This window comes from Vanrija albida (genome assembly GCF_041260175.1).
Source record: "Vanrija albida strain AlHP1 chromosome Unknown contig_1, whole genome shotgun sequence".
In the NCBI taxonomy this organism is placed as follows: Eukaryota; Fungi; Basidiomycota; class Tremellomycetes; order Trichosporonales; family Trichosporonaceae; genus Vanrija; species Vanrija albida.
The window spans coordinates 1,191,865-1,212,214 of record NW_027191420.1 but is presented as its reverse complement, the minus strand read 5'-3'; the positions used below and the strand labels follow the sequence as shown (position 1 = coordinate 1,212,214).

At 64.7% G+C, this 20,350-nt stretch overlaps 8 protein-coding genes across 8 annotated transcripts; 3 read left to right on the top strand and 5 right to left on the bottom strand.

Annotated features, from left to right (window-relative positions):
- Positions 1–22: 22 nt before the first annotated feature.
- On the top strand, positions 23–1,272 carry Q8F55_000513 (uncharacterized protein; the record flags this gene model as incomplete). Its single annotated transcript, XM_069349166.1, has 3 exons — positions 23–266; positions 320–901; positions 965–1,272. The coding sequence occupies 3 exons, from the start codon at positions 23–25 to the stop codon at positions 1,270–1,272; spliced, it is 1,134 nt and encodes a 377-aa protein (XP_069212710.1).
- A 1,268-nt stretch (positions 1,273–2,540) lies between these two features.
- Positions 2,541–5,624, top strand: Q8F55_000512 (uncharacterized protein; the record flags this gene model as incomplete). Its single annotated transcript, XM_069349165.1, has 3 exons — positions 2,541–2,805; positions 2,884–3,423; positions 3,505–5,624. The coding sequence occupies 3 exons, from the start codon at positions 2,541–2,543 to the stop codon at positions 5,622–5,624; spliced, it is 2,925 nt and encodes a 974-aa protein (XP_069212709.1).
- Positions 5,625–5,749: 125 nt separating this feature from the next.
- Positions 5,750–9,484, bottom strand: SYG1 (Xenotropic and polytropic retrovirus receptor 1; the record flags this gene model as incomplete). The annotated part of the gene is made up of 13 exons (XM_069349164.1): positions 5,750–6,072; positions 6,112–6,203; positions 6,252–6,382; positions 6,429–6,505; positions 6,556–6,616; positions 6,669–6,820; positions 6,863–6,941; positions 6,979–7,197; positions 7,230–7,423; positions 7,459–7,765; positions 7,800–8,389; positions 8,558–9,065; positions 9,101–9,484. The coding sequence occupies 13 exons, from the start codon at positions 9,482–9,484 to the stop codon at positions 5,750–5,752; spliced, it is 3,117 nt and encodes a 1,038-aa protein (XP_069212708.1).
- Positions 9,485–9,861: 377 nt separating this feature from the next.
- Q8F55_000510 (uncharacterized protein) lies at positions 9,862–11,001 on the bottom strand (the record flags this gene model as incomplete). The annotated part of the gene is made up of 6 exons (XM_069349163.1): positions 9,862–10,136; positions 10,173–10,231; positions 10,269–10,386; positions 10,421–10,600; positions 10,633–10,777; positions 10,810–11,001. 6 exons carry the CDS (start codon positions 10,999–11,001, stop codon positions 9,862–9,864), a joined length of 969 nt encoding a protein of 322 aa, XP_069212707.1.
- A 324-nt stretch (positions 11,002–11,325) lies between these two features.
- On the bottom strand, positions 11,326–12,304 carry Q8F55_000509 (uncharacterized protein; the record flags this gene model as incomplete). Its single annotated transcript, XM_069349162.1, has 3 exons — positions 11,326–11,661; positions 11,710–12,078; positions 12,119–12,304. The coding sequence occupies 3 exons, from the start codon at positions 12,302–12,304 to the stop codon at positions 11,326–11,328; spliced, it is 891 nt and encodes a 296-aa protein (XP_069212706.1).
- A 1,970-nt stretch (positions 12,305–14,274) lies between these two features.
- Q8F55_000508 (uncharacterized protein) lies at positions 14,275–15,974 on the bottom strand (the record flags this gene model as incomplete). The annotated part of the gene is made up of 3 exons (XM_069349161.1): positions 14,275–15,606; positions 15,642–15,727; positions 15,764–15,974. The coding sequence occupies 3 exons, from the start codon at positions 15,972–15,974 to the stop codon at positions 14,275–14,277; spliced, it is 1,629 nt and encodes a 542-aa protein (XP_069212705.1).
- Positions 15,975–16,648: 674 nt separating this feature from the next.
- On the top strand, positions 16,649–17,043 carry Q8F55_000507 (mitochondrial 54S ribosomal protein mL60; the record flags this gene model as incomplete). The annotated part of the gene is made up of 3 exons (XM_069349160.1): positions 16,649–16,698; positions 16,742–16,976; positions 17,011–17,043. The coding sequence occupies 3 exons, from the start codon at positions 16,649–16,651 to the stop codon at positions 17,041–17,043; spliced, it is 318 nt and encodes a 105-aa protein (XP_069212704.1).
- Positions 17,044–17,435: 392 nt separating this feature from the next.
- Q8F55_000506 (uncharacterized protein) lies at positions 17,436–18,886 on the bottom strand (the record flags this gene model as incomplete). Its single annotated transcript, XM_069349159.1, has 6 exons — positions 17,436–17,486; positions 17,524–17,631; positions 17,672–18,079; positions 18,120–18,213; positions 18,259–18,319; positions 18,358–18,886. The coding sequence occupies 6 exons, from the start codon at positions 18,884–18,886 to the stop codon at positions 17,436–17,438; spliced, it is 1,251 nt and encodes a 416-aa protein (XP_069212703.1).
- Positions 18,887–20,350: the final 1,464 nt, after the last annotated feature.

The window sequence follows — 20,350 nt, the reverse complement described above, 5'->3', positions numbered from 1 at the left end:
ACCCGGCGCCCGGAGCCACACAATGTTCCTCGACCGCCTGAAAACAGGCCTCGCCCGCAAGCACAGCGGCGACGGCTCGCCGTCCCCGTCCTCCTCCCCCGCGTCCCCCTCGGCGCCGGAGCACCGCCCGTGGCGGAGCACGTCGAAGGAGGCGCACCGCAGCGTGCTCGACCTCACGCCCCGCGACTACGACCCCGCGACGCTGCTGCCTAGGAGTATACAGGTCGGGGGGTATGCCGTGCGGCCGCTTGTCAGCGTGCAGCAGGGTGAGTGGGGGACTTGGGCCTTGAGACGAGGAGGGAGGTAGCTCACACCACAGTCCGCGACCACCTCACCCTGTTCGGCGCGTTCTCTGCCCTCGCCGCCGCTGCCGGCGCCGACTTTCACCGCGTCGCAGACCACGCCGCGTTCGAGTACGAGCGCTGGGCGCAGACCATCCTGCCTGGTCGCGCTGGGTCGTCCTCGCCGCCTTCCCACTCGCCCGTGAGCCCGACAGCAGGCAGCAGCAGCCCGCTGTCCCCCTCGGCTGCGCCCCTCGCCACCACCGAACTCCCACCGCTCGACGTTCTCATGTGCTGGCACGCGCACCTGCTCAACCCGGCGCAGTACGCGCACGACGTCGAGGGCACGTACGCGGCGCTGCACGACGTGCCGTTCCCCCTGGCCGAGGCTGCTGCGGCCGTGCGCTCGGGCACGCTGCCCGCGCTGCTGGCTCAAACCGGCGCGGGGAACCTGCGAACAATGCCGTCCATAACGGGCTGGACGCCCCCCGACGTTTCAGCCGCCGTCCAGCGCCAGGCGCGCATCGTCGCCACCGTGCAGCAGCAGGGGTGGTTTGACCCGCGCTTCAGCGCCAGCGCGAGCGGCACGGCCGTGTTTCAGCGCTGCATCGTCCGCTATCGTAAGTGGAGTGGGAGTGTGGGACGCGGGGCACCCGAGGAATTTCGGATGGCTGACGGTTCAGATGCCTGGTTGGATCTAATGGCCGCGGTCGACGGGCACCCGTTCCTCCCACCGACGTTGGATATCGAAATCGCGTGGCGCACACACCAGCTCCGCGGGCTGCGGTACCGCGCCGAGACGGCCCGGCTGATTGGCGCCCCGCTCGACCGCGACCGCGGCGACGAGGCGGGGCTGAAGCGCGCAGAAAAGCTGTGGAAAACGCGCTTCCGGCACGACTACCTCGGCCCCGGGAGCCAGCCGCGCGGCGCGCCAGTGGGGGGCCGGGGCGGCGCGCCGCTGCGGCAGCCTGCCAGAAGCCATACGTTGTGAGGTGGGAGCCGGGGGGCGAGCCGCGTGCACAGAACAGAGCCGATGCCACGCGCCACAGTTGTACACCGTTGTAAAACCATGCATTTGCCACTGCCATCATTGGCCGCCGTGCTGGCCGTGCCTCTGCGCCTCCGCCTCGCCTCGGCTCCGCCTCCGTCGGGAGTGACGGCGAGGTGCGCCACTGACGCTTGTGCCGGTGTGTTGGTGCCAGACGCGACGGCGACGCAGGGTGGAGCCGCCGTGCTAGCGCCGGGCGTGTACGTGATGGTCCCAAGGTCGTCGCACTTGCCACTGAGCAGACCACGGCGCCCGGCGGGCGGGCGACGCGGCGGCGGCATACAGATGTGCCACTCGGCGGTCCCGAGTATTTGTAGGCCGCAGGCTGCTGGGCCGTCGACTGCCGTTTCGTAGCTCGGCTCGTCTCGTCCATAGGGGCGGGGGCCGTCGGGGCAAGCATGCATCCCTTGGCACGCTCTAGTCACGAGACTGGCGCGAGGCTGCCTGCATGCTAGGGTGTGAATGTTATGCAGTAGTGCATCTGCTCCACGGCACCGTAGCGAGCGAGTCCACCCTACCACCCCGGAGTTATACGGCGTTCCAACCCTTAGCACGTGGAAATGCTCCCGCGTGGTCAGACGTCGGTGGCTGCTGGGCGCTGGGCGCTGGGTTCAGAGAGTCTAGGCTGGCTGGCGGCGGCCCGCACCCTGGCAGGCTGCAGGTGATGATCGCAGAGGCGCCAGGTTTTGAATTACTTTTGGACTCGGCGTGAATACAACGCGGGCAGCTTTGAAACTCAAATCCTAGGCAGGCGGGCTGCAGTCGACGACCGACGAGTGCAACGACTAGCGGACCCGACCTTTCAACACCTTTTCTTATCACCCTCTCGACTCGCACTAGCCCATTGTCGTCGTCGTCTCGTCGTCGCCCAAGTCGCAACCTGCATCACCGACGCAGATCCGACACACCGACAGACTCGGCCTCTTCCTCCCCCCTTCCTCTTCCCCTCCCCGTCCCCCTCCCCTCCCCGCACCGTCCGCCTACAACTCGTCAAGCACGACGCGTCTGGCTTGTCTTCTTCCCTCTCGCCCCTCCCCCTCCAACCCACCTCGGCTCCCTCGACCATCTGCCCATGCCCAGCAGCAGCACCTCGCCGCATCTGCACTGATCGTTCCGTGCCCCTGCACACCCGTCTATCGACCCACGCCGACCCGCCCCAGCCATCTCAACAACACGCCAGCCGCTAGCCTAGCGGCTGCTCTCGGCCCCAGATGCCGTCCTCGCTCCTCCGCACAGGGTTCAGTGCGCTGCGCGACCGCTCACGCGTCGCCGTGGCCGCGCTCCTCACCGGCGGTAGCGCTGTCAACGGCGCCTTTAACGGCGCTGACGGCGGCGGCGATGGCGACGACGCGCGAGGGCTCGGCCCAAACGGACTGAGCTCGCTCGTCCACGGCCCAGCCTGGTCGCCAGACACGCTCACCGATGTCTGGCGCCTCTTCTTCTACGCCGTCGCCGCTGCCTGTTTGCTTGTGCTGGGTGAGTCCCGAGTCGTGCCACTGCACTACGCGGCGTAGCGCACGCGCAAACAAAAATCTTGCTCACACCCGTCCCCAGTCGCCGTCACAAAGCCGACAGAGTCGTCGTTCCGCTCATACCTCACCGAGCTCGCCTTCCGCCGCCATCTTATGCACATCCGCTCGTCGGATGAGCCCGAGACTGCAGCGGCTGGAGAAAACTCGTCGGGGAACGCCTCGCCCTCTGGCAGCGGTGCCGACACGCCGACCATCGCTCCGTTCCGCTTTGCAAACCACGTCGCCATCACGCTCCGAACCCCATCGCTCAACTACCGCTCATACTTCTTCTTTGCTCTCGCCTTTTCTGCGGCCCCAGGCCCTCCCGCCTTCCTCTCGGATCCGGTCCCGGCGAGGCCCTCAAAACAATCGTCTGGCGCTCCCCCGCCAGAGCCAACCATCTCCTACCTCGGCGTCCTGGGCCACTGGTTTGTCCTCGGCCCAGTGCCGTCGTCGTTCCAGTGGGCATGGCGTCTCCTGCATCTGTCGCGTCGCGACAAGGCGAGGAAAAAGTCGTCAATCTTGGACAAGCCCGGCGTCATGGAAATGCGCGCCGTGCTCCCAAAAGACGAGTCTCCCCCTTGTGAGTAGCCTCGATCGTACCCCACAGACACGCGCGAGGCCCGTGCAATGTGATCTCCTAAAGCTGACGCATTTTGCACAGCCGCCGTCCGACCCTCGGCCCTGGTCCCCAAGCTCTTGTTCAAGAGCGAGTCGAGCAAGGACCTCACAGACCTGCTGCCCCTCCACTCGCAGTCGTCATCGCTGCCACCCAGTAACCTGGGCGCCAGCTCTCGCCGCGGGTCCATCGTCAGTCTGGTCGCCACCCCGCCGACACCCCCACTGGTCCCCGATCCAGTGTTTGAAATCTCATCGCCAGTTCTTACAGCCCTCAAGGCCGAGTTGTCTGCCGCCCAGGCCGTGCTTGCCGAGTTGCAGTCACAGCTTGCCGCCCACGACGAGTCGGTCGCGACCGCCCAGGCCCATCTCCAATCGACCGTCGATGAGCTCCGTCAACGCCGCAAAGAGGACGATGCCGAGCGTCAGGACCTCAAGTCCAAGGCAAAGACATTGGAAGACCAGAAACGCCAGGCAGAGGCTGCACGCCGCGAGTCGGAAAAGCGACTCCGGAGTGCAGAGTCTGCCCGTGACGCGCTCCAGTCCAAAATGTCGGCTGCTCGCACCGAAATAGAAGACCTCAAAGGCAACATGGAGCTCAGCGGCAAACACGTCAAGATTGTAATTGAAGAAGGCGCGCTTCACGTCAAGGAAACACGCGAGGCAGTAACCAACAAGATTACCGAGCTCGGTGAGATGGAAATCACAGTCTCCGAGCTCGAAACGACAAACGACATTTTAGGAAAGCAAGTGCGAGAGGCAGAGGACAAGCTCAGGACTGCCGAAGCTGCATTCGAAGACTCGCGCAAGATGGCCCCAGAGGAGGAAATGATGCTCATGGCAGCCGCATACGAGGCTGCCGCTTCCGAAGGCTACATGCACGGCCAGCGCCAGAACAAGCCCGACAACCAGTGGGCTTCGCAAGCCGCTGCCTACATGGCCGAGGCTGGCATGCCTTACGTCGACCAGTCGTACACGGCCCGCCCCGTTCAAACCGCTGCCAGTGGCTATGGTCACCTTGCACACGGCAACTCGAATAGCTCGTCTTTCCGCAACCTCAACGACGCCCGCCATGGTGCTGCCGCCGACATTGCTGGATTCGAAGACTTTGGCCCGGGCACCGCAGGCTCGAGATCTCTCGCCGCGCTCGCCCAAGGCAAGGTCACGCCTCCGGCTGCTCACGGCGAACCCGAGGACCAAGGCTCGCCCCTCAGCGTGCTGTCTCCCTCCGAGTTCATGGACAACTGGCTCCCCCAGGGTCTGGTGCGCTCGCTCGAGGGCGACATTACCCCGCTCGAGGGTGCCGGCTCCGAGGTTGAAGCCGAGGACGACGACGATGACGGCCTGCTGTCGACCATTCACGATGCTCTCCGTTCCGGCCCGCCCGCCAACGGTGGTGACTCTGGCTCGGAATCGGGCGAGGACTCGCCCCGCTGGCCCACGTCGGCTGGTTTCGCGTCTGGTTTCGAGCGCTCAGATGACGGTGCTGTCACGGGCGCCCGCCGTGTCACCCCGACCTCGCGCTTCCCGAACGTTACTCCGCCCAACCACCCTGGTGGCTCGACCTCTACCGTCAACGCGCTGCCCAACTCGCGCCGCTGGTTCTCGAGCTCGCCCTCGTCTGAAAACGTCTCGTCTGGCTTCAACCTCTTCCCGTCTGGCGTCGCCAACGTGGGATCGAGCGACTCACTCCCCCTCGCCATGGGCGGGTACGAGTCTCTCTTTGCCCCGTCGGCGTCTGAGAAGCGTGCGCTCAAGTGGCCGCTCCTCAGCGGCAAGGCGCGCTGGTCTGGAAACGGCAACCGCTCCATCTCTGGCCTCGACGAGATTGCTGCCAACCTCAAGGAGAGCCAGGGCGCTGGGGGATCCAACTTTGATCTCTCGCCTCCTGGCCCCAATGGCCTTCTCAGTGCCGAGGAGCTCTTCAACCGGGCTCCAGTTGGCGACAACGACCGTGGCAACTCTCTCGAGGCGAACCAAGGCGGCAGCAGCCAGTGGCTATCGTCACGCTACTTTGAGAAGCGCTCGGTTGCGGTGGACGAGGAGGGTAGCCTCGGTTACGACGGCGGTGCCGAAGCCGATGCCGAGGGAGAGACGGGACGGGCCGCTCCAGAGCGCAAGCCTTCGTTCCGCTTCTTCTCTCTGCGCAAGGGCGGCGGTCAGTAGCGCTGGTGATCCTGATGCAAATTGTCGTGTCGATGTTGCAGTGGATCCCTAAACAAGCAAGTGCATGTACTAACCAATCTATGCGTGATAATGACCCCCCCCCTCCCCCTACGGCTGAATTCCGTCTACACTGCGCTGAGCTCGCTATCGCCGTCGTCGCCATCGCCCGGCCGACGGGCCTCGTACTCGCGCTGGGCAAAGTTGCCACGGGCGCCAACAGGCAGGGCGTCTGGCCCGCGTCCCGACGTGGCCCTGCCAACAAGGCTGTGCTTCATTTTCCGAAGCTTGACGGCGATAGGGTTGGTGCTGAGGCGCCTCGTGACCCTCTTCCTTGACGAGCCGCCATCGTCCTCTGAGCCTTCGTCATCGACACGGCGGTACGGCAGCGGAATCTCGCGCGTGACGCGGTACGCGTCGGCGTTACCCAGGTGTTCGGTCTCAACACGGACTTGGCAGAGTCAGCACTCATCAGGAGAGGGCGACTCACAAAAGTTCCACTGCCAGCGGCGGAGCATCTCAAACGTCGCGAACATGAAGGATCGGGCGCGCGGGTGCAGACTCCGAGGGGTGGGGATGTACCTGTGGGCGGAGTCAGGGCCGTTCTGTACGTGCGCAACGGCGACTCACCACACCCAGATGAAGCGGATGATAATGTTGGTGACCATGGCAAAGTAGTAGACAATCGGGTGTGAGTACCCAAGGTCCGGGCGCAGGAGTTTGTACCCCGGTCGGAGGAGACTCCAGTCGACGACCAGGTCCTGCGGAGTGTGAGCACGATACTACCCGCGACTACCGCGCACGCACCCAGGCTGACGTGTAGATCGACGACACGGTGGCGAAAATAACCCAGAGGATGAACGAAGCATGCGCTCGGCGTTCACCTGCGGTATGTGTGAGCACAATGGTCGGGTATTTTCTGCACGCCACATACCCTGGCTGCGCCACCAGATAAAGAGGCATCCTGATAGAATCGAGCTGCAGTACTTTCCACCCTAAGGAGTGTCAGTGGCGCCGTCCAGGAACGCGCGCGTGTGCATGGCTCACGTTTACTAAGTGGATCTGGAGACCCGAGTCGTGGTAACGCTTCAGACACTGGATGAGACGGACGAGTGGGGGCAGCGCGCCAAGGAGGGCGTACTGCCACGAGGAGCCTGAAGGGCAGACGGCGTAGGCGTTGTCCGGCCAATGGTTGCCGTCTGAGATGTCAGCTGACGTCGTTATCACAATGAGCTACGCACAGACACAGGACAAGAAGTAGACGTTCTGGATCGTGTAAACCAGACTGTTGAGCTCGTCTGCGATGAAGAAAGCAATGAACTGGACGTCAGCTCATGGTGTCAATGAAACAGCTCACCTCGACCCGAGAGTAGCCCGGTGTGATGACGCGCCACAAGACATGAAGGAACCAGTATCGTGATCTCCGGCGAATGATCGGCAGTGGATTGATGAAGAAGACGACGATGAAGACAAGCCATGCTGCAGGCCACGTTGTCGGCGCAACGCTGTGCGTCGCCACGCGGTAGAACGAGAAGAAGAAGCAGTAGCTTAGAGTCATGAAGAAGAAGGTCGGCATCTGAGTCAGCGCGTGTCTCCTGCCAGCCTCACCTCAAAGTACGACCTAAAGTCCAGAGTCGGGCGAGACAGCTCCATGACGAACTCGTAATTGATCCGTGCCTCGACAAACGCAACAAGGTTGAGCTCGAATAGCATGGCGAAGAGGACGGGGAGGTAGAGTGCCGAGTAGATCGTAAGCAGGGCGTCCCAAGAAGGGATGGCTTTGCGGGTCTCGGGGTCGAACGCTGGGGGTGAGCGTTCGCAGTAAGTTTGCACCTACTCTTGACAATGGCGAGGACGGCAGGCGGGAGGCCCAGGCCGAGCATGATGCCGGATCTCAGCATGGTCAGGTAGTGCGTGTGGTCGACATCCTGCCTTCGGAGCCTGTCGCGCGCGCGCTTGCCGTCGCCGTGCTCGAAGTGCTCGGTGAACAGCTCCTCCGTCTCCTTGATCAGCCCCTCGATCACCTCACCGCGTGCAAAAGAGCACGGGGCGATCCTGTCATCGGTGTAGAGCTCGAGACAGACAATCTTGGTCGCTTTCTCAAACTTCTTGAGCGCCTTGCGGAAACCCGTGAGGTTGAGAATCTGTCGTCAGCAGCGCTCCAGCGAGCCAACCTACGCGATAGTTCTTGATCAGCTCGAGGTGGCGGTAGAACTCGAGCATGGCATTGCGCAAGTCCCGCTTGTACTTGCCGTATCGCTCCGGGTCGTACTGCCTGGCGGTGGCCCTCACGGCGCTGTCGTCTCCGTCCCTCGACTTCCTGCCGCTGCCGTTCTCGCTGTGGCCGTTGCCGTTCACCGTGTCAGCCGCGCTCTTGCTCGTGGCTGACCCCGGCGTGTCGGCGTCGTCGTCATGGTGCTTGAAGGGATTGCGGAAGTGGAGGGCCGATTCGACTGCGCGCTCAATCGCCTGGTTGGTTCTGGTCGGAATAGCCAGGCCCATGGCGGCCTCCCACTCGGTAGTGCCCTGCGGGTACTCGCGGTGGAACACGCGGCGGTGCTCTGCCAGCTCCTTGAGTTGCTTGCGGAGCTCGTTGGCCTTGCGAACCGCCTCGAGCTCGCGTGAATGGTAGAACGACTCGACCTTGTCGAGCTCGTGGTCCAACAGGTCGAAGAAGGCCTGCTCGTCCGGCGCCAGAGTCTCGTACAGCTCGTCAAACGTGTTCGCCATGCGTGGCTGCAGGCGCGGCGAGGGGAGTTTGAACGAGCCTGTGCAGTGTCAGCGCCGTTGCTTGCCAATAGCCGCTCCTCCACTCGCACCACCCTCCGCTCCAGCCAGCAGATCCTTGCCACCCATCGCCCTTGCCATCTTCAGCGCCAACGGTGCCCCTTGCTCTCGCCTTCGTCCTTGCACGCTCTTGCCCACGCGATACTCACGAAGGCTCTTGGCACCACTGGGTGCGTCGCTCATCCCGGTCGTCGACAGCCCAGCACTCGGCTGCACCCGCGGGCTGACGATCTGGAACTGGGGGCTGAAGCCGGCGTTGAGCGCCGACGGGCTGCGCTTGGGGCGGGGGCTGGCCTTCATGCGGCCAGGGGAGCGGGTAAGCTTGTGCGGCGCGTCTCCCGTGCTCGCCGTGTCGGCGTGCGAGGCGCCGTCGTGACCCTCGTGGCCGCTCTCCCCGATATCCACCTCGGTCGGGGGGTACGCCTGGACGGTGGGCGAGAAGTTGACCCTCCCTGGCGACGCGGCGCCCGCAACGCCCTTGTTCAGCCGCTGCTGGTGCTTGTCACGCGCTGGCTCCGGTGCCGTCGCCGTCGCGGGGTGCTGGAGCGCCGGCTCGCCGAGGTGCAGCGGCGGGGGGAAGGTCGGCGCCGGCGGCAGCGGGGTGCCGCCCGCGATTCCGCGCGGGCTCGTGCCCATCGCGCCGTAGCCTGGGCTTTTCTGCAAGTCAGCTGGTGTCACGGCGCGCGACTCACGCCAGAGCTGGAGAGGCCCGACGCGGGGGTATGGTGCGTGGAGCGCGTCGACACGGGGCTCAGCTTGTCGCCTGTCGGCGCGAGCTTGGCGTCTGGCGCGGGCGGCACGGCACCCCCCGTGTTTGGGGACGCGGCGGCGCCGCTCCCGCCGGCTCGGACGGACGCCGCGCCGGGGGTAGACGGCGGCCTGGCCCCCTTGGCCTTTGACGGGCCGTGGTCGTCGTCGCCCGAGCTCGAGCGGTTACCGTCCTCGTCGGCCTCGGGGTCGTTCTGCTCGAGGCGCGCCGTGATGCGCTTGATCTGCTTCTTGCATGCCCGGTAGTCGATGTAGGCGCGCTTCCACTCGGGCGTCGCATTGTCGTTGAGGTACTGCCCAAACTTCATGGTGAGGAGCTTGGGCCGTCCGGGGGTGGGGGAGGGGAGATGGGGGTGATGGAGTGGATCGGCGGAGAGGCGGGGCGGGGGATGTGATGAGATCGACGACTTGTTTCCGACTCTGCGTCTGTCGGCGTCAGTGTCGGCGTCGGCGTCGGCGGAGCGAGCGCGGCAATGCTGCTCGTGATGTCTGACAGGCCAAGAGCTGCTGCTGCTGCTGTTCAAGGAAGGCGGTTGGTCAAACGTACGGGTCGGCAGGAACAGCACCAACCGAACCCCGCTCCCCCTTCCCTCTCGCGTAATGCACGTGCCGCATAAACAAATGGGACCACGGTATTACCGCCATTTTTCCACCATACAGTGACATTCCTATTACACATCCACTACTATGACGCAGCCGCGGCCTTTGGCGTCCACGACCACATGCCCCAGCCCAACGCGCCCTCGGGCTCGACGTAGATTTCGTTCACGTCGTCGGTCGCGGGGTCCGCAGCGGCGGCAGCGACCACAACTGGGAGCAGGTGCTCGGGGGTGGGGTGCGCTTGGCGGTACAGGGGGTGGCGGAAGAGGTTGATCGTGTCGTCTACGGGCGTGTTGGACTTGACGGCCGCGTCGACGGCGGCGAGGAACGGCTTGCCGTACGTCGTCGGGCGTCGCTGCACTGGCGTCGTCAGTGATGCACGCGACCACTACCCACTGAAATCGCGCAGGTTGTGCACCGCCTGTCCGGTGCCCATGATCCCGTAGCCCTCGTCACTGGCGTCAGCTCGCATGTACGCGGCCGCATACCCACCGAAGCGACGCCAGCGCGCGCCCTAGCCGCGCCGCGCTCACGGGGCTCGAGTCGCCCGGCAGCGACACCTGCACGACGGGGATGTCGGTCTTGCCCTCAAACCCGACGAGGAAGGGGACTGCTGTCAGCGCCGCCGCCGCGCGCCAACCCACCCCACACGCCGTGGTCGAGGCCGCGCTTCTCAGTCGAGTAGTCGACACCAGCCTTGCCCAGCGCGGTTTTGATGTCTGCCAAGAGCTGGGCGTCGCCGTGCGAGTGGAACTGCTGCTTGTAGAACTCTGGGGGGAAGCCGTAAAAGTCGTAGACGAGGGGGTTGGTCGTGTCCTCGTTGACTGGAGTCAGCGCGTCCCACGCCTCAACGCACTGATCACGCCGGCCGTCGGCGCGTCGTTCTCCCAGTGAGCCGATACGACGACGAGCCCGCGGGGCCGCGCGCCCTCGACGAGCTTGCCGTACCGCTGCCAGGCCTTGTACGGCTCCGACTCGGCCTGGAACATGGTGGGCGGGCCCTGGCGTCAGCGCAGTCGCTCAAGCAGCGTACCCCATGCGAGAGGAAGTAGACGGCGCCCCGTTGCGCGGCCATGGTTGCTGCGGAGGAGGAGGAGAAGGCGCGGGGCGAGAGACGGCGGAAGAGGGACGAAATGGCGGCGCTGTGGTCGGCGATGAGGCTGAGCGCGATTCCGAGAGCGATGCACAGGACGCCGGTGTACCCGATGAACTTTGTGGTGAGCATGCAGTGGTGGAGAGGGCTAGAGGTTGCGTCGCGCTGGCTACATATATGCACGAGGAGTGACGATGGCGTCAGACGGCATGCCGCAGCAGTCGGCATGACCAAGCAGTCTCACTGATGGCAAACAAAAGCGCAGCCGTCGGAATGACCGGCCGGCCACTGGCTGGCTGCCTGGCGGACGCTCGGCGCCGCCGATCGGCCAAATCGCCCACACCCTTAGATAACAAAGTGGTCGGCGTCGCCCCGGGACGAGTGCCAGATCATGCAGAGAGACAGTGTCACTAGTTTCTCAATGGGTAGTTGTACAACATGTATGAGGTGGGGCAGCTATGAACCCTTGGGGAACTTGCCAGGCAGGGCCGGCGACCCCGGCGGCGCTGCCTCCTCCGTGGCAGGTGCAGCCGCGGCTCCGTCCGCTTGCAGAGCAGGCGCCGATGGGGGCGCGGGTAGAGGGTCAGAACTTTGCGTGCTAGCGCTCTCAGTCGCAGCTGGAGCAGCACCATCGTTCGGGCCCAGTGCCGTCGTCGAGGCCGCCGTCGTGGCCGTCGCCGTCGCAGCCTTCTTCTCCGCAGCCTTCTTCTCCGCCAGCATCTCCTTGATCGACTTGTTGCAGTAGGGGCATCGTCCTGAGTGCTCCAGCAGCCAGCTGTCGATGCAATCACACTGGAGGAGGGGTCAGCACGCTCTCCATAAGGTTCCCGCTCCGCTTACATGGAAGGTGTGCGCACACGGCAGCTGGCGCAGAGACGGCGCATCGTACATGATGCGGCCAGTCACCTCGCGCGGAGACGTGAAGTTCTCCTGGCATATGCCGCACGACGCTCGGTGAGGAGGTAGCACTACGGCCGGGTTGGGCAGTCGCGACAGGTCGATCTCCCCAATCGGTACAGGCGTTCCCGGCAGTTCAACGGGGTCGTCGGGGTCATCGTCGGGGTCGGGGCTCGGCGGGCCCTCTTTCGGGTCGGGCACATAGCACACGAGCTTGCACTGTAACAGGTCGACATTGGAAAGAGGGGCAGGCTGTGATGCACCAAAGTCCCACTCTGGGATGTCCATGATGCCCGCAATTCTGAGAATAGTCTGCACACCCGTCAGGGAGAGCCGCCACGAGATCACTCACAATGACAATCGCGATGGTATACAGCAGGACGAAGAAGAGTGTGTAGGAGGCGACAATAGCCCAGACGTAGGCGATGGGCACCAGCACTCCCCACCATAGGAGTGGAGCCCCCTTGTAGCACGAGTGCTGTGAGGATGGGGAGGGGCGGAAGAGTAGAACGTGGCCCAGGATGAAGAGTATGAACATGCCCGTAAACGTCCAGGGTTGGATGCTGATCTGCGTCAGCCAGCCCTCCCGTCTGTTGCAACACTCACCGGTGTGCCAGTCTATCCACGGCTATCACCCATTGATCTCTTCTCCGTTGACGGCGCTCGGCGTTCGTGACGTAGGGTGCAGGGTATGGCCCAAACGTCGCGCTCGACGACAACGGACTATCGCCCACGCGAGGCGAGGCCGGGGTGGAAAGATTGGCCGCCGGCGTGGGAGTAGGCAGCTCCGGAGGCCGCAGTAAGGCTGGAGGTAGGGCCGTTATTGCCGGAAGGCCGAGTGCCAGTCCCTGTGGTTGGCTGCCTGTGGGCTCGTCCTCAGGCTTGGACAAGTCGGGGTAAAGCTGAGAAAGAGCCAACGACGGGGTGCTTGCATCTGCTGCAGTAGAGCCAGTTGGTGACGAAGATGACCCCGGAGTCGAAGGGCCAGGCGACATGGCCGCGATTGGGGAGAGGTGGAGAGCCGGCGATGATGCTGATCCTGGGGCCCTTGGCGCGAGACGAGCCGACGGCATCGAGTGCATGTCTGGTAATGAGCGGACACGGGTGAGGGGCATCGGCCGGGGTTGCTCGAGCTGATGCTGGAGCTCTGCCCGCCGCCGCCGCCGCCGTCGCCGTATAGCTGCGGCCGCTTCATGTCCCAGACGGGGACGCTCGACATCGGGCGCACGCGCGGCACGCTGCCGCAGCGTCGCCCTGTACTGCCGGATCATTAACCATGCAGAGGCCGAGAGCGCGGTGGTAATGAAGCTGAGGTTTGCGCCTATCCATGCCTCGAATAGTTGGGGATGGGGGCAATCCTCTGTGGGTTGGTTCTGCTTCTTATGGGGCTGAGTGGGCGAGCGCAGCACAGCGGCGAGGATGACAAGCACCAGGCAGGCTACGGCCTGGGCCCACCACAGGCTGTATTTGAGTATAGAGAAGAATCGTTTCCGCGCTGCGGCGGTAGTCAGCGGATGGGCTATGCTGGCGGAAGGCGCCAACTCACGGCTGGGTCGAGGGGTGTTACCAGGTGGTGGCCTGGTGCCGCCGACCTCCTCCACTGCAACGATGGGCATCGATCTCCTTTCTGTGTGGTGGGGAGAGTCGCTGGTCGAGACGAGAAGGGGACTGTGGACCGTCCCGCCAGCGAGACGACGGTCAATCAGTCGATGCCTGCCGTCGAGACGCGAGACGAGAGGGTCGAGGGGGGGGGGATACGCCGTGTGTTGCTGTATTTCAAGGCGCCCGTCAATGTGACGCGGTGGCGAAGTGGGCGTCGCACGGCGGGGCGATGGCGCGGCAATGCGGTGCGTCTGGTCTTTAACGGGCAAGGTTGAGCGAGGCGAGAGAGTGGGAGAAGGCAACAGTTGGTGACGGACTGTGCGAGCTTGAATGGCAGTCGTGGTGCGAGCGAGAAGTCGACTCGTGTATGTGCGCGTGCGTGCAGGCGTGCAGGCGGGCGTCGAGCGGTCGCGCGAGCGAACGACAGAGTGACGGACGACCTGCGAGCGATGAGCCTTCTACTGCGCGTCTTGCTGCTTGCTCCTCTTGTGGCAGCGGCTACGGCACAACCAGGTCACCCCAGTGGCGCGCGAACAGGCGACCAGAGATTGTCCTGTGCACGCGGTCGTTGGGATGGCCGAGTCGTGCGAGTCGTGACGTCTGCGCCTCGGCTGAGCAATGTGGTGCTTGCTGGTCGTGGGGTATCGTCTGTGCCGCCGTCGACGCGCATGTGATAGAGTCAAGAGTTGTCGATGACCGATGGCCACCCACCCACCCCAGTCCGGCGCGTGCATTGCCCGCGCCGCGGCGCGGCGCGCCCGTCCCGTGGCCGCCCCGTGACGACGGCGGCGGGTGGCGGCAGAGATCTGCATCGCCCCTGGTGTTTTGACCCACCCACCCTACTGATGACATCTTCCGGCACCTCTTGCAACCACACTTTCAGCTGCCTGCTGCATCCTATCTATCCTACTCGACCCGCGCCTGCTCTACTGAATCAGCCTCACTACTGACCTCCTTGTGGGGCGAGCGGTAAAAGACAAAGAAGCCGATGGTCCACAGCAGCATCCACCCGATCTGGAAGTAGAACGACGCCTGGACGTTGCTCCAGTTGTAGAAGCTGCCCGGGTTGACAGTGAACATGCCCGCCTGGATGGAGAAGGACACGACCGAGCCGACCTGGTACGACACCTGGAGCACGGCGCCGGCCACCCCCGACATTTCCTTGGGCACCGAGGTCATGACGCCGACCGAGTTGGCCGCGAACGCAATCGTCATGCCGCCGCAGCCGAGGATGCCGCCGGGGAACACGAAGCGCCAGTAGTCTGTGCCGACCTGGGTGCGCGACTGGGAGAACATGACGTACCCCGTGATGGCGAGGGACATGCCGACGAGGATACTCCAGCGCGGCTTGGACAGGAGGACGGGCTTTGTCGAGAGGCATATCGACACGACGAACATGGCGATGCCCTGCGGCAAGAGGCGGACGGCGGCTATGACGGGGTTGTCGTGGTGGACGTTGACGTACACCTCGACCAGGGCGAGGTAGTTTACGCTCCACCAGGCATACACCTGCAGTCCGAAGACGATCCACACCGTGAAGTTTGGGATGCGCCAGGTCTTGGACGGCAGGATGGCCACGTCGTCGGGGAGGCGGGCCTCCCAGACGAAAAAGGCGGGGAAGAGGACGAACGAGAGGAGGAAGGGGACGAGGAACGCAGCCGTCTTGAACCCGTACGACGCGCCAAACGTCAGGCCGAGGATGAGCAGGATAATCGCCGCGAGCATGGTGAGGGACCCGACGAGGTCGAGCCTGCGCCACTTGGCCCCGGCCCCGGGCTCGGGCACCTCAAGCACGAGCTGGTACTCGCGCGGGTCGGGGACGAGGAAGAAGGACACAGCCGCGACGGGGAGCACGAGCGCCGCGACGATGCGGAAAAACCAGCGCCAGGCCGTCATCTGCCCCGTGCCGGGGATGTGCTCTATGAAGCCGGCGATGACGGTGCCCGTCGCGCTGGCGATCGAGCCCGACATGTTGAAGAGGGTGAAGGCGCGGCCGAGCTCGTGCGGGGCGAAGACGTACGAGATGAGGCGGTACGACGCGGGGACGAGCATGGCGCCCGCGATGCCGGCGAGCGCGCGGAAGATGAAGAAGGCGTACTTGTTGGCCAGGAACGAGGTGATCAGGCTCAGCGTGCCGAGGAGCGCGAGGCCGGTGACAAAGGTCAGCTTGGGCGTGTACAGGTCGGCGAAGCGGCCCCAGAAGAGGAGGAAGGCGGCGAACGTCGCGGCGTAGGATGTCTGCGTGAGTCACCATGCCACAGAAGCGCACTCACGATAACCCACGACTGCTGCTCGACGACGATGCCGAGGTCGAGCGAGATGGGGTACGTGAAGAAGTAGAAGGCGGCGTAGAACCAGACTGGGGTGAGCTGCCACTGCCACGGCGGCTACTCACTGTCGACAAACATGGCGAAGGAGAAGACGAGGAGGAGGGACCACTTGCGGGAGGGCGAGAAGGCGGGGGCGGGGGCGGGGGTGGCCTCGGCGTCGCGGTCGTGCGAGGGGGCCTTGTCGCTCTCGGCGACGGCGGCGGCGTCGGCCACGAGCTCCTTGCCCTCCACCTCCCCGCCCACAGACAACAAGTCCTCACTGCCACGCCCAGCCATGACTATGTACACTACACTATTCACACTGCCTTATCCGCGATAACGAGGGGCGTGCTATCGCCTCGGGTAGATATACCCCACGCGCCGGCACACTCGGCCAGTATCCGCTCGGCTCAGCTTGCCGCCAAGCCAAATTACTAACCGCCCGATAGTAGGCCCGAAGGGGTGGGGGAAGGGAGGCAGGCGGTCGGCACGGCCTGCGTCCCGCACGGCTTGTCCGGCGACATCCAGCTGCGGCCCAGGGGAAGGAGGAGGACTCACGCAGGCTACTCACCCAGGCAGGACGACTCACCCACCTCACCACTCACCGCCGTGTGCCGAGCGGCCCGACTCACATGTGACTGACTCGACCTCACGTCACTCCCCCACCCACCGCTTTGTCACTCCGGCCGAACAGTCGGGCCAAGCTGCGCTGAAGAGAGCTGCGCTGCATCCCGGTGCCGAGGCCGGCCTCCGTTCGGCAGCCGAGGCGCATGCATCGTCGTCGCCGGTGCGCCGAGCCTGCCTCGGGCTCGTCTGACCAGCGAGGTGCGCGAGGTGGCGCGGGGACCCCGCAACCGCGTGGCCGCCACGCGACATTGCCCCCGCGATTTTCTCAAATGTCGGGCAGAGACGTCGAGCTGCCTTCAGTGCTGGTATCACTGTTGTGCACTTGCAACTCGACACCAGCAAACATGTTCGGCGCATTCCGGCCCTCGTCCGTGTCCATGGGCGGACTTTTGTGGTGCGTGCGCTGTCGCCTGCGAGAACGCTACTGACGCCCGCAGGAAGTCGCCCTTCCGCCTGTCGTCCACGCGCAAGGCAAACCTCCGCAAGCGCCTCGCGCGCGTCGACGATGTCATCGCCGCCGTCGCAGAGTCGGGCGTGCAGCTCAAGAACTTGGACCGCGCGCTCGCCCTCCCCAAGGCCAGCGAGATGCCCGCACGCGACAAGTACACCACCTTCGACCCCAAGGGCCGCGACTGGCGCAAGAGCGTGCACAAGGTGCCCAAGTGGACCAAGGTGCGTGATCGGCAGAGGCCGCGCTGACGACCAGTTGACATTACGCGAAAACCCCAAGGGCTTCTAGAGACGACACTGCATGGCCATGTACAACATCCGCTTGGACGATTAGGGTGGGGGCAGGCGTTTGGGGGGGAGCAGACCGCTACGGGGGACTGACGTCGGGGGGGTGGGGCGGAGCGTCGTGGGCAGAGACGGGCACTGGTGTTGACGCGGCGGGGCGGGGCGCGCTCGGGATTCGAACAGCGTTGGTCGGGAACGGGGACGAAGGCGGCTCGAGGCAAGGGATCGGGTCGGCCTGCTTCAGTTGGCAGGACAGGAACGGAAGCCCGCACGACCCGGGTTTCTTCGACGTCGCTAACGGCTGGTCACGGCAGATTGACTCTGGCACTAATGCCGGCACCGGCATGTAGCCGGTATTGATGATGGCGGGACGAATGGGCGAGGACTGCTTCAAGGTCACGGCGCGACGCGGTGCTGGCTCGCGCGCTTGTCGGTAGCGCACAAGCGCTGCCCGTCAGCCCTCATCGTCACCGCGCCGACTCACGTAGTCATACGACCGCACGACCCACGACGTGAGGCACTGGATCACGTTGGGCTCGCGTGAGCTCAGTGTGATGACCGGGCTGACCGTGCAGCGCGTGTACGCCTTGTTCTGGTATGTCAGTCTCGCGCAGGCGGCCACCGCGACCTACGAATTGGCCAAAGACCCAGTACTCGGCCGTCGTGACGGCGAAGAAGTAGACGCGGCTGTGACGGCAGTCGTCGTACACCTGCGCCTGGAGAAGGTTCACCTGGCCGGCCTCGGTCGTGGCCCGCTCGGCGGGCCAGTGCGACCAGCCGTCTGGCGAGCCGGACCTGGCGAACTCCCCCAGCATTGCACCGCTGATCACACTCGGCGGGCGCGCCAGCACGACCATGGCGCGGTCGTGATCGTTGCGCGTGTTGTGGAGGACGAGCGCGCCGAACCCCTCCCACAGCGTCGAGGGCGGGCCGGCGTCTTGGTCGCCGGGCTTGCGCCACACCGGGGACACGGTGCTGAACTTGAACCGGTGCGCGCTGTTGCGTACCATGTGCAGCGCGCAGACGGCTGTCTCCAGCACCTGTCGAGGCTGTCAGCGCTGTGACAGCCTTCGAACCCACGTTACCCCTCAGCCAGTTCAGCAGCCCCTGGTCAGGCCCGATGGGGTCTGAACACTGCGACGCGCTGAACCCTGCTGCATGGAGGGCGAACTTGCTGAAACGTCAGCCTCCCAAACCGGTGAGTTCTTACCCCGCTCACCTCTCGCTTCGCACACGGCGTGAATCCTCAACTGGCGTGTCCGAGATGTGCCTCTCGAGATCTGAGCTGTTAGCCGGGACAACACTCACACTCACTCACGCTCGAGGATACCAGTGCTCCAGTCGCGCCCTGTGTCCCAGGACCGCAGGGCTCGCCCGTCGGCCCGTCCCATCTCTGCCGCCTTGAAGCGCTTGGTCCACTCGACACCCATCCCGCCGAGGCCTGGCACGAGCGAGGCCGCCCATTGCCGCTTGCTGTTGGGAACGATCGTGGGCCAAGAGGAGAAGTCCTCAATGTTCGCCAGACGGAGGTAGGTGGACAGCCTGTCGGCCGGGTGGAGTTCCTTGGCTGGCGGGTACGGCGGGTATGGGCTGGGCTGGTGGCTCTGCCTGGTTGGCTGTGGCGGCCGCTTGTGGCTTGAAATCGGACGGCTGTCTGGTCCGAAGAAGGCGTGGATGAGGTGGAGGAGGTTGTCCTGAGTGCGGCCGTGGCTCTGGCCGGAAGGTGCGGACACAGGGCGAGCGGTCGCAGGACGCAACGCGCGAATAGGTGCCGCCACAGAAGACGTCATGCCAGCGGTGGGCGTCTTGGGCCGAGTGTTCGCAGGGGACTTGGCGCGGGGCGGCATGCTACGCCCCGCCACCGGCGGTGACGGTGGAGCGCGGAGGGCTGGGCGCACCTGGTCCGATTGGATCCTGCGGTGGTTTGGCTCGTTGCGCGGCGGGCCGACAAACTCGACGACGTCCTCGCCACTCTTGCCCGAGCTGTGCCTGTGGTCATTGGGGTCGCAGCTGCCCGACCCCGTGCCGCTGGATGGCCCCACATCACACTGCTTGGTGCGCAGCGAGGTGAAAGACACGCGCGGGCGCAAGCCTTGCTGGCTCGGGTTGCTTGACGATTCGCGAGCTGGGAGCCCCAGGCGCGAGGGCGGGCGCTCATGATTTCCCCGATCGTCAGCTCGGCCCGCTTGCCGACCTTGGCGAGCGCCACGCTCGGCAGCCTCGCCGGTTGTTGGTGCGGTCGTTGGCACGGCGAGTTGTCCTTCGGCGCGGTGGTAGGCGTGACTGCTGGTCGAGTGGCGACTGGTGCTGTCGCCGGCTTTCAGGTTGGTCTTGCTGGCGGAAGAAAGAAGCAGGCGGGTTGACCCCAGAGGTGCGGCGGTGGTGGCGGGGTGTGGGTGGCGATGGGAAGCTGTCGAGAGGTGTTGATTCGCGTCCACCCAGTCGGTCGTTCGCGTGTGGCGCGACGAAGTGGTCATGCAAGTGTGGATAGTGGAGAAGGTGAACTTCGTGAGGTGGGAGCTGGGGAAAGAAGGGAGGCACGAAGGCAACAACAACGCAAGCCTTTAGTACTCTCCCCAAGGTTGAGTGACAACGAGGGAAGGCGATGGAAGGCACTTACGCCGCGCTTTGGGCGCCGGTGTTGTCCGGCTACAGCGGCAACTGGGGGAGATGTCGACTCGCACAGACGCCATTGACGCCCAGCCGCATGTCTGGGGAGTCACAGGTTTGCTGACCGCCCCCGCCTGATTGTTTGCCTTGACAAAGGCAAGGCGCCTCAGCGGCCAGCGACAATGGGTGATCACTGTGGCGCATGGTGCGGTGCGCGTGCCAAGATGACTCCACCCACGTGCCCGATATCCCGGGGTGCACGGGGTGCGCGGGGTGCATTGCTCTTCTCTCCTGGCGGAGTAATGCTCTCGAGGTGGAGTACTGGAGGGCACGTCGTGTGGGGCGCCATTGTGAGGCTTCTTGCTCCTCGTGCTTGGCGTGAGGCTGTGACGGAGACGTCATTGCTGACCCAGAAAAGAGCGTGCACACACGCATGCACGCACAGACGACGTGACCAGGATCCGGTTGTGGCGTCGTGTGGCGGTGGTTACTCCCGACCAGCGCGGGAGTGACGATAAGCAACCGTGATCCGAGGAGATCCTCCCGGGACGTCTCAAGTGCAGTGTGCAAATGCGTACGGGGATGGATGTCCGACCTCTGGATCCCCGATGCTGTAAGCAACCATTGGTCAGTGGGTAGCGCTCCGTCAGTTGCCAGGAATGCCCTTGGAAGCGAAAGTGAAGCTCTGCTCCACGCCACAT